The sequence below is a fragment of the Manduca sexta genome, chromosome 2 (assembly GCF_014839805.1).
Source record: "Manduca sexta isolate Smith_Timp_Sample1 chromosome 2, JHU_Msex_v1.0, whole genome shotgun sequence".
In the NCBI taxonomy this organism is placed as follows: Eukaryota; Metazoa; Arthropoda; class Insecta; order Lepidoptera; family Sphingidae; genus Manduca; species Manduca sexta.
The window spans coordinates 9163702-9178898 of record NC_051116.1 but is presented as its reverse complement, the minus strand read 5'-3'; the positions used below and the strand labels follow the sequence as shown (position 1 = coordinate 9178898).

Below are 15197 nucleotides of genomic sequence, written 5' to 3'. Positions count from 1 at the left end.
TTTTGATGCTGACTTACGTTTGTTAGCCTGACAAGGGTCGGCTTATACAAACACACCGGTCTTGCGGGTGCGTGCTTTAGGCACTGCGAGCCCTTAAGTGACCATGCTGAGGGCGACCCTCTAAAGGGTCACGACCTCGGCTCAGGACGGCCACTGAGAGAAGATGTTTTGGGGACATCAACGTTTATGGAAACGCGAAAGGTGCGAAAACGACCTAACAATCTAACATAATTACATCGGCGTCCGGGCCGGAATTATCAGAAGGGTCGGGAGGACGGGGACGCGGCGAGGTCCTCGGCGGCGAGGACGGAGCAACGGTCGTGTGGAGTGTTTGAGCTTTTAAGCAGCTCGTGCTTTCTACGTATTGCCAGAGTGATATCGTCCTCTGGATCTGATAGTACTGAACGCGGTCTTCCATTTGGCGCGGTCAAATGGAGTGTATTTCGAGTTGAGTCGGATTAACGGGTTCGGGTGATTGACCGCCTTATCGAAGTAGCGTCTGCTGGCCATGTGCATAAAGTGCCTGATGGTCGGCATATCGGTGTCCACGTGGAGGTTGCGATTGCGAACGTACCACGGGGCATCGAGTGCACGTCTGAGAAATTTGTTTTGCAACACCTGCAGACGCTTAAGTCGAGCAGGCGGTACATGCGCGAATACGGGTGACGCGTACGTCATGATCGGTCTAACGCACGTAGTAAAGATCCTAATCTTGTTGCGGATAGACATCTTACTTTTACGGTTTAAGAGCCAGTGGAGCTGGCCCATCGCGAATGCGGCTCGCGCGCGTACCGCATTTACGTGTGGGACGAAGGTCAACTTCTGATCAAGGATCACACCTAGATATTTGACCTTATGGGTCCAAGGGATGATCTGGCCAGACAATCTAACTGAAGCGTTAGGCGCTTCTCTGAAACTTCCTATAGAATAGGATAGCTTGGCTTTTGAGGGTTGACGGTGATGCGCCATTTGCGAAACCACTCGCCGAGCTGGTCGGCGGCGGCCTGCAAAGTGCGCACCACATGTTCCGGCTCTCTACGTGAAGCGTAGATCGCCGTATCGTCCGCGAATAGCGCCAGATGGGCGTCTTTGAATTTAGGAATATCGCTAGTATATAGCGAGAATAGAAAGGGTGATAGCGCGGAGCCTTGCGGGACTCCGGCCGAGATGGTGGTATGAGGAGAGGGTGCCTCGACGCGATATTTGAAACCGCGATTCGACAAAAATTCTCGTATGATGTGCACGAGATGTGTGGGCACGTTGAGAGTGTACAGCTTGTACAGCAAGCCGTTGTGCCACACTTTGTCGAATGCTTTCTCAACATCGAAGAAGAGAGCACCGGTATAAAATCCTAACTTGAATTTAGAGTAGACATGCTCCGTGATGCGGAGTATCTGATGCACGCAACTGTGTCTATTACGGAAACCAAACTGCTCCGGAGGGAGCAGATTGTGAGAATTGGCTACTATTTTGAGACGGTCGAGGACGATCCGCTCATAAAGTTTCCCTATCGTACTAAGGAGGCTAATGGGCCTATAAGAGGCCGGATCAGACGCGGGTTTACCCGGCTTGTGAATCCCTATCACGACTGCTTCTTTCCAGGCCTCAGGAAGTAGTAGCAGTTCTGGAATGCTGCATTGAGGATGTCAGCAAGAATCTTGACCAGATGCCCCGGTAGCATTTTCAGTAACCTAGTGGGGATACCGTCAGCCCCGGGGGCTTTTCGCCTATTTAGTGCCTTGATCAGAGTGACGACTTCTTCGATCGTCACCGGGGCGAGGGGGTCGGGGGGCGCGTCGACGTCCGGGTCGATTGTTGTTTGTAACGGTCGCGGAATAGGCGGCGAAGGGATCGCGTTCCTACTTTCGACGTATGTGTCTACCGCAACAAGATGATCGCGGTCTACGGAATGGATTCGAGCGAGCATTGAGACTGCAGGGTGGAGGTTAATAGTTCCGCTTTCTCGTCGTCGTCAAACGCGGGGCGTTGATTCGGACGATTGAGCGGAGGAAAAGAGGCCACATCCTTTCTCTTGAAAGAGCGGACCAGCTTCCAAAAGGCCATGTGGGTCGGTTGATTTCCGACAAGTGCTGCTCCCACCTCGAATCGACGGCGTCCTTTACGCGACGTCTGGCCTCACGTTGGAGGTAACGCGCGAGACGTCGTCGATCCGGGAGGGGTCAGACACGCAGGCTTTTAGTGCTGCGTTTCGCCTCCTCAGCACCCATCTCACGTCATCGGGAAGATGCCCCTGACCGTTGCCGGTCTCGGGCACCCTCTCGGAGCTTTCGCTCAAGACGTGGTGGAGATGGTTGGTGAAGGAGCGAATCGCGCCGGTCGTTTCCTCGCGAGTCACGATGTTGGGCGGAATAGAGGCGAGATCATTAGATGAAGTGTCGGCGAGTTTGGTGCTCAAGAGCCGCCAGTTCGTCGACACTTTCACCCGATCGTTGGGAATGACCGAAGTAGGCTAACCCCTTATTCATAGACATTGTTTATCTGACAGATTGCTTTGTGTTCAGCTTCTTTGTTTATCAGACAGCCAATTAAATTCAAGTTGTATCTCAATATTAACCAATCACAACGGCCCTATGTCTACGCACTGCGAAGGCTGACATGCCGTCAGCACGGAGAAACAGACTTGTTATTACAGTAAAGATAGAGCTTAGATAAATAACGTCTATGAATAAGAGGCTAAGTATATAAATTCCCTCCATCTAGTTCTATCATTGCGTGAATTGTATCGTGCAGCTTGAGTTGGTTTAATTATTTGTTCACTCTAGTCGGTGATCTTCCACGAGGGCGCTAACCCTCCACTTTTCCCGTCAATATTATCCTACTGATTACTTATGTTTACGCGAATTTTAGACATTGAAATAAAACTATTTATATTAACAGCTAAACTATTTAAAAAAATGTAATTGTAAAATATAGTTAAATATTGTAAGTTGTAACTTTGATTTTGAATATTATATTAAAAATAGAGATAAAATCCAAAATTTGTTTTATTTCAATGAACATTAAACCAAATAAAAAATAACGATCTAGTATTTATTGCTCGTGTTCCTAAAGTTATTTTTTTCGAAAAAAGTTCTTGTATAGATATATTTTTTTTTTTAATAAATAATAAGGATTATATAAAAACTTGCATTTTAAGTAATCTACAATGCGGAAGTATCGCTTCGCCATTTATTGCGTAACAAACTAATTCTCACAACACGTAAACATTGGACATGTTTACATAACAAACAGCTGTGTCACCATTATTAAAATGTATTATTTATTTCTTTGTGTAGAGAACGTGTGGAAAGGCGACATAAATTAAACTGACGTGGAATTTCGAATTATATTTTTATTATTTTATAGATTTCTACATTATTTTGTATATTAAAATTTTATTCCGCGTAAATTACTTACTATTGAAAATAATATTTCTTAAAACAGAAGAAATATTATGATCAATTAATATTTCATATGCAATATGTATTAGTGTATACAAAAGTATTTGGAACAATTCTCTATCTCCCTCGCACGTCTGCATTGTAACAGCTGTGACGTCACACGGTGCGGCGCTTTCTTTCTGTTATCTGATAAATAGTATGAATTAAAAGCTTGTAATTAACCTACTTTTTTGCATCAATTAATCTATTTTAAATAATGTATAAATGTTGCTCGTGACATTATAGTGTATGACTGCCTCGATATGACAACGGGATATGATATGCATTAGTTTGCCAATTTTTACTGATTCAATACAATCGCTACGCATTGCAAGTCACGCATGATGAATACCGTCATGCATCAACGGATATAACATAAAAAAATTGGTCTGTGATGTAGTCATGATCGATTTTAAATACAAATAGGAGTCACAGGATAATTTGATTAAGTGATCTAATTTTGAATTGAATTTTGGAGCGTGATACATTTAATTATCATAAAATTACTCATTATTACTAGAATGAAAAAATATTAAATATTGGTATTTAAATAAGCTAATAATTCCCGCGTTGTACTCACGAGGTCATTACACTGAACCTGTCTTGAACATCTTAAAATTATTAAATATGACTTACCTTTCCACGCGCAAATATCATTCATCCTGATTTCTTATATTTACGCGAATGTTAGGCATTGAAATAACTATTTTTCGAGGCGAAATGCTCCGTGACCATGAAGGCTGAAGTCTCCGAAACGTCGGAAGAAAATTATCATATAAAAAACCGCGAAAAAATAAAAAATCAATGTCATTTATCCTCCTTCAATATGAATCATGTACATACTTAGAATTCTTTTTGGCAATGTAGGATTTACCATCAACAGACTGCATATTACTGGAAATCCTTAAAAAATTTGACAATAAAATCCGTTGCATTAATAAAACCTCAGAAATAATGGATATAATTATTTGTAAAATTATTTTTAAAGTCGAAACAGTAGCTCCAAAGATATGACGTCAAACAAAGAACTAACAAACTTGGGCTTTCTATAGTATATTAAAGGCATTTGAAGGCATTTATTTCACACAAAATGATCATACAACTTTCTAAACTATTTCCCAGAATTGAACCCCGTTCATTCGCAGCACCTGAGACTGACTCATTGTTTACCCAACTACGAAAGCGGTATAATTAAAAACTAGTTTTCTTTTATAATTTCGTAAATTTATTACAACGACTTAAGACTAGTTCTTACAAATTTTGGGTCAATTCTGAAGCGCGAAATCATTTAATTATGTATTAAAGCTTGCAAAATGATTAATCTGAGTGATTTAATGAGAAAGTCGGTCGTAATGGCAAATGCCACGAATACCCATAAACAGTAGCAACCCAGAATTAGTCATCGAGTTGGTCTTTAAAATTGTTGGCATAAAAGGCGAGCAGTATCTTTAAAAATGCTTTCTAAATTGACCCATGTATAAAAAATAACTTATATTCCGAAAGCTGAAAGGAAAAATGTATAAAGTCACATTTTAATAAAAAAAATATTTTCTAAAAATAATTATGTAAAAGTCACTTCATACATTTTGTCTCTTCGTATGTGATTTTATTATTATGCATGCAAAGAATATATTAAAATCATTTATTCAGTTTTTGTACCCACACATTTCATTCTTTGGCATATGGAGACATACAAGCATACTTTATGGCGAAAAAGGACGGAAAAGTATTTTATTGAAAAACTATAAAATATGACTTATACACTAAACATCAGTTGGCAAGTAGCAGCTTTGATATACTTCGCTGTTAACTAACAAACTATTATGTAATGAAAATATTAAAAAAAAAATCTTTTTACTATAAAGTAGATGTTTTTTTAAACAATCACGTTTAAATTTCGAATACGAAAATTCGACAAAAGCGCCATCTTTGCCAACTCATGTTAGTTTACATTAATTTTGCCAAAAACACTTAACTAGGGCAATGACACTTATAATAAGCACCAAGTTACCAAATACAATTAAATATAAAGGCACATAAAGGCGGAAATGGGGTACGAATGGGGGGGCTAGGAAAAATTGAGAGTGGGGAGCGGCATTACAAAAGTATATAAAAAATCTATATAAATATAAATAAACGTATACATGGACTTTCTCTTTTTAGGGGGTCTGAAATAACCCTTTGAAAAATTCTACATTCTTAATATACATTCTTATACATTCTTAATTTCTGTTTAAATTTATAACTTTAAAATTCATCGCACGTGTACAATCCGACCCACAAAGATTGGGAAAGGCCAAATTGATATTCATTGTAAATACTACGAGCATAACACACGTTGCGTAAAAATTAACATAGAGGAGTATCGTAACGGCTCAATAGTTGTTGCGAAAGCTGTATGTGGGACAGAGGTAGCAGAGGCCGAAATCTCATGAGGGGCCTTGAAACCTCTCACATTACGACATGAGCTCACGCTTCTAGAAATGCAATTGAGCTTCCGTCCCACCATAGATCATTGTATAGGAAATTACTTTCCTCTAACAATTATCGAATTTAATTTTGCCTGACCTAGATACCGTTTTCTAAACAAATACATTGTGAAATACCGATATAACCTAATTACAACTAATTGGGTACTTAATGCATTCACTACTTAATAAATTCCTGACATAATTATAAGCTGCCGAATTTTACAAAACTTATAATATTGGTAACTGCAAATACCCAAATAAAACTATAATGGTGGGTAACGTCATTCGAGAAGTCAACGTTGGTAAAGAGGAAGCGGCGCATTATGACCGTTCCAGACCAACTTTGACCCGAGACGCGTGAAAGATATCTTAATTAGACAATTGGTTAACAAGGATGTCTAAAGAGTCGGTAATCGATTACAGTCGTGTCGAACACAATTCGGTAATACTGGCACTAACACTCGGTTTCTCCCTCCTTTCTTTCGTGGATGTAATGCTCCACCTCTCTTAACGATTTGAACAATCTCCAAGCCATCACCACGCCGACGATTTCCACCAAGGAGATAAGCAGAGAAGCTCCAGCGACTGAAGAACTGATGATTTTCGTGTAAACAGAAGCCACTTTCGCGCATCCTAATCTTTCGTTTGCCTCTTTATCAGTAAAGTCACAAGTGGCGCGGTAGTAACTGTCCTGGCAGCAGGTGAGCGGCAAGTCGTTCCTCCAACTTCTGTAATCTCTCGCGTCATTCGCGCCACAGCACCTCAGCTTCCTTTCAATCCTTCCGAACGCCTTAAACGCATCAGGGTTCGACTGGGTGTTGTAATATCCATCATATACTGTATCCTTTATGAACCTGTCAGTGTCTTCACCATCAACAAACACGAAGATCAACGTAGCAGCAATCACTTGTCCAACTATGATGAGAATCAGGAAGATTCCATAGATGCCTAAGAGACCGCGACTTTCCTTGTTAGCCCCGCACCAACCACAGAATGCAATGAGCATCACAAACAGTCCAAGCAGGATAAACAGCCACGGCGCGACCTGAGGCCAGTACACACGATAGTCCAGCAGATAGTGGTTACTATTCCTTAGGCTGACGAACTCTGATAGTTGCACAAAGAACCATATTCCCGTGGCGGCCGTGATCAGCCCGAACACAGCGTATATCACGTTAACTACGTAGAGAACCGAGCGTATCATGTCGTCTTTGGACATCGTAGCGGCCGCACGCGCAGATTATTGTCGAACAAATGAGAGGTGCAGCGGTGATGCAACTAGTTTTATAAACGTGTTCGCCGCGCCTTAGAGTGGAGTGTGGGCGCACGCGAACAAGTATGCTTGATTGACTGATGGATTGATCCTAACATGAGTTAAGTAATGTGTTTTAATATGTTGATAGTGTGTTTGTAGGGAATTAGAGTAGATTTACTTGTACTTTTTTAATTACTTATAACTTAACAATATTTATTCTTCCATTAAAATAATTTATAAAACTAAGTTACTAAAACAATTCATCTAATGTAACCTTAATAGAAAGTTATGGAATAAATTAAGATAGTGCGTAAAATAATATTACATGCTTGCCTAATCAATTAAAATACAATATAATATATAAAATTAAATAGTGTTAGTGACACATATTTCAAAATTGCATTACTTTAACAATTACCTATATATTTTTAAATATAATGTATTCCATAAATATATCATTTCTTAATTACTCATGACCATTTTAATAACCTTCAAAAACTTGAGTCACCAATGTTTAGTGTATAATTACTTTACCTTAAACAATTAAGTAATTAACTTATCACTTATCCGTAATTGTCACTAACATTAACACTCAGTTTCGCCCGCCATCTCGTCCTGAATATAATGCTCCACTTCTTTCAAAGAGTCAAACAACCTCCAAGCCAACACTAATCCCACAATTTCCACCAGAGAGAACAGTAGAGACGCTCCAGCGACAGAAGAACTGATGATCTTAGTGTATACAGAAGCCACCTTCGCACATCCAAGTCTTTCGTTTGCTTCTTTATCAGTAAACTCACAAATGCTCTGACTATCTAGACAACAGCTTAAAGGAAGATCATTCCTCCAGCTCTTATAGTCTCTTGCGCCATTCGCTCCACAGCATCGCAATTTCCTCTCGAATCTTCCAAAAGCCTCTAAGGCTTCGGTATTGGATTCCGTATTATGATATCCATCATATACCGTATCAGTTATGAAATTATCAGTGGCTTCTCCATCGACGTAAACAAAGATTAAAGTTGCAGCTATTAATTGTCCAATAACAATGAAGAGAAGAAAAACTCCGTGGATTCCGAGCAACCCTCGGCTTTCTTTATTAGCTCCACACCAACCACACACGGCTGTCAGCATCACGAAAACTCCATAGAGAATGAAGAGCCATGGCACCACTTGGGGCCAATAGACTCGGTAGTCCAAGAGATAGTGGTTGCTGTTCCTCAAGCTGATGAGTTCTGAGAGTTCCACGAAGAACCAGATTCCAGTCGCAGCAATGATAGTTCCGAAGACAGAGTATATAATATTCACTATATGCAACGCAGTTTGGATTATATCTTCCGAAGACATCGTGTCGACCGAACACGAACGGTAGCGTGGACTAACTGAGGGGTGCAACCAGTTTAGTTTTAATTAAAATTCAAATTAATTATCACTTCAAATATGTCATTACTGAGCCAGATGTTAATACTCAATGTAATTAGCCGTCATACCTGTGATTAAACAATGAAGTTGAACTAATTCACAATTTTATGCAATGTAGTGGTTTTGCTAACTTAGTAATTTCGCTAACCGCATTTGAATGGTAAATATCACGCGGTTTCGATAAAATTAGTTCATAATAAATGCATTTGTATATTATTATGCTATCATTTTAGTGAGGTTTTGTTTTGTTCCGATGATATTGCAATTTAGTATTTGGTGTCGCGGCTTCGCCCGTGTGAGATACCTTTGTTGGATCGTAAATATTTGCATATATACAACACACAATTAACCTATATATGTTTATGATTATGATATATCCGGGTGCCAAATTACATCCCAATTTATTCAGCCTTTGCTTTCACTTCTAATATAAACATTCAAACATCATAAACCTTCACATTTATAATATTAGTAAGAATGTGTGGTATAGAAAAATATTTTCCTCGTGTTTTGAACGTTTTTACCGCTATAAGGAAAAATTTACTATGAATTGTACTATGATTCATTCGCAATGTTTGTGGGGTGACTTCAAACCCTTTCTAAAGATAAAATGTAATGAAGATCTTAGATAGCATTAATTAACACGAGCAGGGGCGACAATATCGTGATCTGTTATTATAATATTGCTTACATATTGTATCGACATAAAATTTTTCTCAATATTTATTAACTTTAAAGAAAAGATTGCGCAATTCGTCGAAAAGTTTGAATTTTGTTTTTATATTTTGTTCGATGTCTCTTATATAATTGTTTTTATTACGTCTATTTATTTTTTAATAATTATATGTATTTTTATAATTTCAATTTAAAATTTTCTTATTTTTTTAAAAGTCTGCGATGAGTATTTGTTGTTTTATGTATTCATAGAGGAATTTAAATCATCTTATGCATATCAAAATGGTAGAAATTTAAAGCAGCCATGTTAATCTAAAAGTATATTATATATTATGAATAATAAATGACAGTAAAATCACATCAAATTCAACAATAACACTGAATTTATTTTATTAGTAAGCAAATCGTACATCTACGTAGTAGGTATTTGTATGTGTTTTTATGATTTGTTAGTGGGGTTACTAAGGCATTTTTATTAATAACAATTATCTGGAAGACTTCTAATTAGATTTTTTATTCTTTCTAATATTTTTAGTATTTAAATAAACAAAATCTCAGTCATTATTTGAGTGTTAGCTTCGGAGCTTGAATCTCTATGTGTAATGGGCATTTGTCTTTAGTAAATGTAGTTTATAAATACCATGGAATGATTTAAAATATTTAATCGTATATTCTTAAGAAATTTCAACCGAACACCATGACGAATACTTTATCCGAATACCATCAGTTGATAGTCATCAAGCCATCAGTCCGGCTTGACTGTACACGGCGAGCCTTATTCGGACCTCAGGCGCGCTCTCGTAACACCTAAGTACCTTATCTGTGACACAGTTTTTATGAGACGCCATGGTTCTGTGGTTAGTGGGAGGTACAAGGTTGTAATACTTAGCGCCTTTTTCATATTTATATTTATGAAATATTTGACAACATCGATATACATATACTACGTACTAGATCTAGCGCTCCGTGCTCTCATTGTGTTCGACAGAATTGTACTGCAATCTGTACACCTGACTTTAGTATGATTCAACCTTGACAGCGTGGATTATGTACGGAGTGTCGCTCATAATATAAGAACTCGAGTCTAAGTGTAAACCTGGATGTGAATAAAGAATATTAGTCAAATAAGTAAAATTATTTGTTGTTCAAGAATAAATAGGTTATGACAGTGACGTTTTGGTTGCCATTATAATTCAGATTTTGAAAAAATAGTTTATATGGACGTTCGTGTCTATAGAATATACGTCAATGTTTGACAATATTTAAAGGCAGCAATGATTCTTATATTGTAGATGTGTATAGGCGATTGTAACCTACCATTAGAAGATCAATTTGCTTGTTATAGAGTAAGTAAAAAATCACGATCTTATCCCCCGAAGGGGTAGGCAGAGGTGCAACCAGGGCTCTTCTTGCCATGCGAATTACGTGCCACGATATTATTGTAATAGAGCGCAAGTTCCAAACTACGATATACTAAAAACACTATAAAATTCAATGGTTATATTAGTGAGAAGTTTTCTCGAGTACCGTTGAATAGTTTTGATATTTCAAAACATAATTGAAAATATAATGAGCTTAATTATTTTCTACTAACTTGTCTACATTAGATGTAATTAAGTTGGTCTATTTAGTTTATAATTAGTATATATTATAAGCAATGTTTAAATATAATTTTGATTGTATTATTAAATAACCCTTCTACTTCATTTAATAAATAAAAAACTTATTACAATACGTGAAATATTCCTTATTTTTTTTAGTCTAATTAATAATAAAATAATATGTACTACCTTTGTAAAAATAATTTTGGATGTTGAGAAACGTCCAAAAAAAATTTCTGGACCCGTAGAAAAGAAGCCTTTCTACAATGATTAAGTTATTTATTTACGAACTAATACTTATAGGATCCTTACCCTATTACCCACAGTTATTTTATTTTTATAGTTATTTTATTTTAGTAATTATAAGGTCATGGTAAAGTGACGTCACTGCTCTGTAAGTGGAGTGGAGTCCAATAGAATGTCGACTGACGAGAGATGATTACCCCTCGACAGTCGACACAATTATGCCGGCCTGTTGAAACCGAATTTACAAAAGCTGATCCAAGAACGCGACACACCTGCGTGACTATGGCAAGTTTTAACACCTTGTGTACGGTGATCGCTATTCAGGCGGATATAAAATATATCCTTCGTGTGTATGTGTATGTACTCATGTAGTTATTTATTTTTATTAGTTATTCATATGTTTTTTATTTCTTTAAATGTTGAAGATTGTAGTAAGGCAACTACGACCAATGGTCTAATTGTAAAAATAATAAAGTGATGGAAAATAAAACATGTAAGTCACAGCTCAAATAGCCGACTGAACTGAACTTTGAGTAGCATCTCAAGTAGTCATTTACCCCCTTATTCATAGACGTTATTTATCTAAGCTCTAACTTTGCTGTGATAACAAATCTGTTTCTCAGTGTTAACGGCATGGCAGCTTTCGCAGTGCGTAGACATAGGGCCGTTGTGATAGGCTAATATTGAGATACAACATGAATCTAGTTGGTTGTCAGATAAACAAAGCTAAACAAATAGCAAGCTGTCAGATAAACAAAGCTGAGAAACAGACTTGTTATCACAGCAATGCTCCGTCCTTAGATAAATAACGTCTATAAGTAAGGGGGTTAATGTTTTTCACTGTTTACTAAAACTTAAGTTGTCAAGAGCTTCTTTTCAGCTGAGTCAGCATTGATTAATAGGAAAACTCAGCTGTAGAAATCCGTCTTGTGAGATATCACTTGAGATGTTGATATTTGTTTATTAAATAGCGACTTAAGAGACTGACGACTTTGACAACATCTCAGTTGATATCGCACTATAGAGGGACACTGCCTTGCGTCTATTAATACAACTCTAAGAATGACAGGGGAAATAACGAATTAAATAACTTAAAATGCATCCTCTTCTTCATAACGCACTCTTAATAAAATAATCACCCATTCCAAAATTGCCAATTTGTAGGAATCGTCAAACAACCAATTTCTGTTTGCAACCTTTTAGTTTTTTTCACTTTTTTTCATGCTATAGGGTTTCATTTTTTACCTCTCTTGAATAAGCTCAATTTTATAGCAACTTCAAAATAAAAAGTAACAAACAAAAAATATTTATCCGATGACTGCCAAAAATTAACAAATTGGAAATAGGTCATTATTTTTTAAGAGTGCGATATTATGAACGCAACAGAGTCTGACGATTGATGTTTGTTAGAAGTAAACGCAGGAACTGCTAAAATGATTTCGCACTCGGATACACTCTGATTTGCTTTTGTATAAATACACAATAAGACTTATTTACATGTTCTTTAGCGTGGACGAAGCCTCCAACATCTCGTAGAGTACCGTCATAATGAAAGAGATGTAGGTATCTAATTTTTAAAATTGAGTTTAATACATGATCTGGATGATTGATTGTTTGATGTTAAATACATATCGTATTTATAAAAAACTTTTTTTTCTGTATACAATTTTATATTGAAACTTCTGTTTTTCTTATTGTGGCATTATAGTTAGTCCAGCTATCCTAAAGGGGTAGACAGAGGCGCAACTAGCGCTGGACTCATCGTTGTATACAAGCCTTGAAAGGAAAAATAAGTGTTGGTATGAAGTATGAATTGCAATCGCAACTCACGTATATTTACAATCAAAATACTCTCTGAAATTTTAGCTATTCTGGGAATTGAATCCAATACAACACAGTTCCAATACGCTGCTACTAAACTAAAGGCTTCATAGACTATTCTAGAACAATTGTGATGAAAAAGCAATTCACTTACCACTATCATTAAAAATGTTTGATGAACGCATACTAGGCGCCTCTGTCTACCCCTTTAATGATAAAAGCGTGAACTTATGTAATACTCGAAACCAACATCACAGCCACAAGCTAACAAGTACTGTGAATCAATTGTGATTGTAAGTTGTTGTGGCGCACCTGAACCTTTGTACCTTTAAACCACTTCACAATCAAATAACAACTCTATTCGTTTACAATAGAGTTCAAAATACTAATTTTCATACCCAACCTTCAGCCCAAGCTTTACATTTGAATATCAACTCTACACCACTCTAATAAAGTTTAAATTAGATGTTATTGTATTTAAACTACTATTATAATCTTAACATGTGATTATAGACTCTATATGCTAGGATTAGGGTTTATATTATGTTTTTAAATGTAAGATGAATATACAGGGTGACGTAATCGTAGTATTTTTCTCACAATCATAGGACTGAGTTTACGTTCCCATTTTGTTATGAAGTGTGTAATTTTGTTCTGCGATTCGTTTTAGTATAAATCTAGATTTCGAGTCTAGATTATAGGTAATAAATTATATGTAACTGTGTCAATAGATTATTGAACTGTGGATTCGAACCCATGCTATTCTTCCGGCATCCTACCATAATAGTGTTTTAGTCCATTTATATATTTTTCATAATAAATGTATGTAACGAATAGTTTTTGGATTTTTTTCTGACTTATCTATTTTTTTATAATAATAATCTTTATTTGGTATAAGTGGTAACGTTGATTCAATAACAATGTTTTTATATGAACCTGACTCATAAAATGGTTTGTGCTGAAACTGAAATTTTAAAACTTTATCCCCAAACTAGGCAAAACTTGTATTTTAAAAACCATAACCAATTAAAATCTAAATTAGTTTCATTCTTAAAAGTATGAGTTTGTATTACAGTAGTGGTTTTTATATTTATAAATATAAATAACAATTTTATCAGTTTAAGTAACAAATTTAAATATTCTAACTTATTGTTCTTAGTAAGTTATGTGTTTCAAACACTGATAGTTATTAATTTTGTACGTTTATGTAAAGTACATGGTTTGAAACAGGCCGGCATAATTGTGTCAACTGGCAATGAATAATCTCGCATCAGTAGATACTCTATTTGGGAGCTACTCCACTTACTATTAGGTATAGTGAAGTTATTTTGTAGTACCCGATTTTTTATTCAGGTTATTTTGACATTGCCTTACTAAAGACAACCACGTACTTATATTCTTGGAAATAACACTTTAAAATCGTTACTCTAACCATAGATATAACAAAATAAATATCAATAAAAAGTAATTTCAATTTTACACGCCCTAATGCCACTATATTTTCAGTTAGAAATACATTCACACAGCCCTATTGCAATAAATTATAAAGTGATAAAAAGGCAAAACTAAAACCGTGTTTATTTGCAAAAATATTCTTTATTCATGGATTTTTTCGGCACAATATTAACAGAGAAAGTATGTGATTCCATTTATTAATGTAATATGAAAATTACCCAGCATAAAATTTTATATAAGGACCTTCTGCTACTACAAGACCTTTTGCTACTAAAAGGTACGATAACTGACATTCATGTCACGCGTATTGACATTAGCAATGTCTGACATGACACATCGTCAAAATAAACTCACGTAATAGGAAGAGAAAACATTTGTCACACAACAGTTCGAATAACAAAATTGTGTCTAATATCGTATTGATAAGATTTAGATTCGATCGCGCTTTGAGTGCTATGAACCGACTTTGAAAGGTGATAACTAATTTTCTTATATAGAAATATGTCCTAAGGTGTTGAGTATTTTCTATCTCTATTTAGATATGCAATAAAATTTTCTTTACTTTTAAATATAAAATAAGTGACTGCCTTTGTGGCGTATTTATGTTATAGTACAACAGTAGTACTTATGTTTCGGGTTCGATCCCCGGGTCTTGGAAAGTGATATTTTTTTCTACTCAGTATCAGCCTGAAATCTAGAATAGAATACGCACGGTGAAAAGTGGGTGCACCATTCACGCCTCTGCCTACCTTTTTGGGGGTAGAGAGTGTTGGTGTGTGTATTAATTAAGTGCAAAATTTTGGTTTTATAATGG

The 15197-nt window shown here is 36.4% G+C and overlaps 2 protein-coding genes across 2 annotated transcripts; both read right to left on the bottom strand.

The window, feature by feature from the left end:
- Window positions 1-4642: 4642 nt before the first annotated feature.
- On the bottom strand, window positions 4643-7193 carry LOC115448578 (CD63 antigen). Its single transcript, XM_030176051.2, has one exon. It carries the CDS (start codon window positions 7128-7130, stop codon window positions 6366-6368), a length of 765 nt encoding a protein of 254 aa, XP_030031911.1. The 5' UTR covers window positions 7131-7193; the 3' UTR covers window positions 4643-6365.
- A 454-nt stretch (window positions 7194-7647) lies between these two features.
- On the bottom strand, window positions 7648-9370 carry LOC119189062 (tetraspanin-9-like). The gene has a single exon (XM_037437722.1). It carries the CDS (start codon window positions 8508-8510, stop codon window positions 7752-7754), a length of 759 nt encoding a protein of 252 aa, XP_037293619.1. The 5' UTR covers window positions 8511-9370; the 3' UTR covers window positions 7648-7751.
- Between the last annotated feature and the right edge of the window lie 5827 nt (window positions 9371-15197).

Coding starts and splice junctions, on each gene's coding strand:
- LOC115448578 (XM_030176051.2), bottom strand. CDS start 7,130: ATGTCCAAAGACGACATGATACGCTCGGTTCTCTACGTAGTTAACGTG.
- LOC119189062 (XM_037437722.1), bottom strand. CDS start 8,510: ATGTCTTCGGAAGATATAATCCAAACTGCGTTGCATATAGTGAATATT.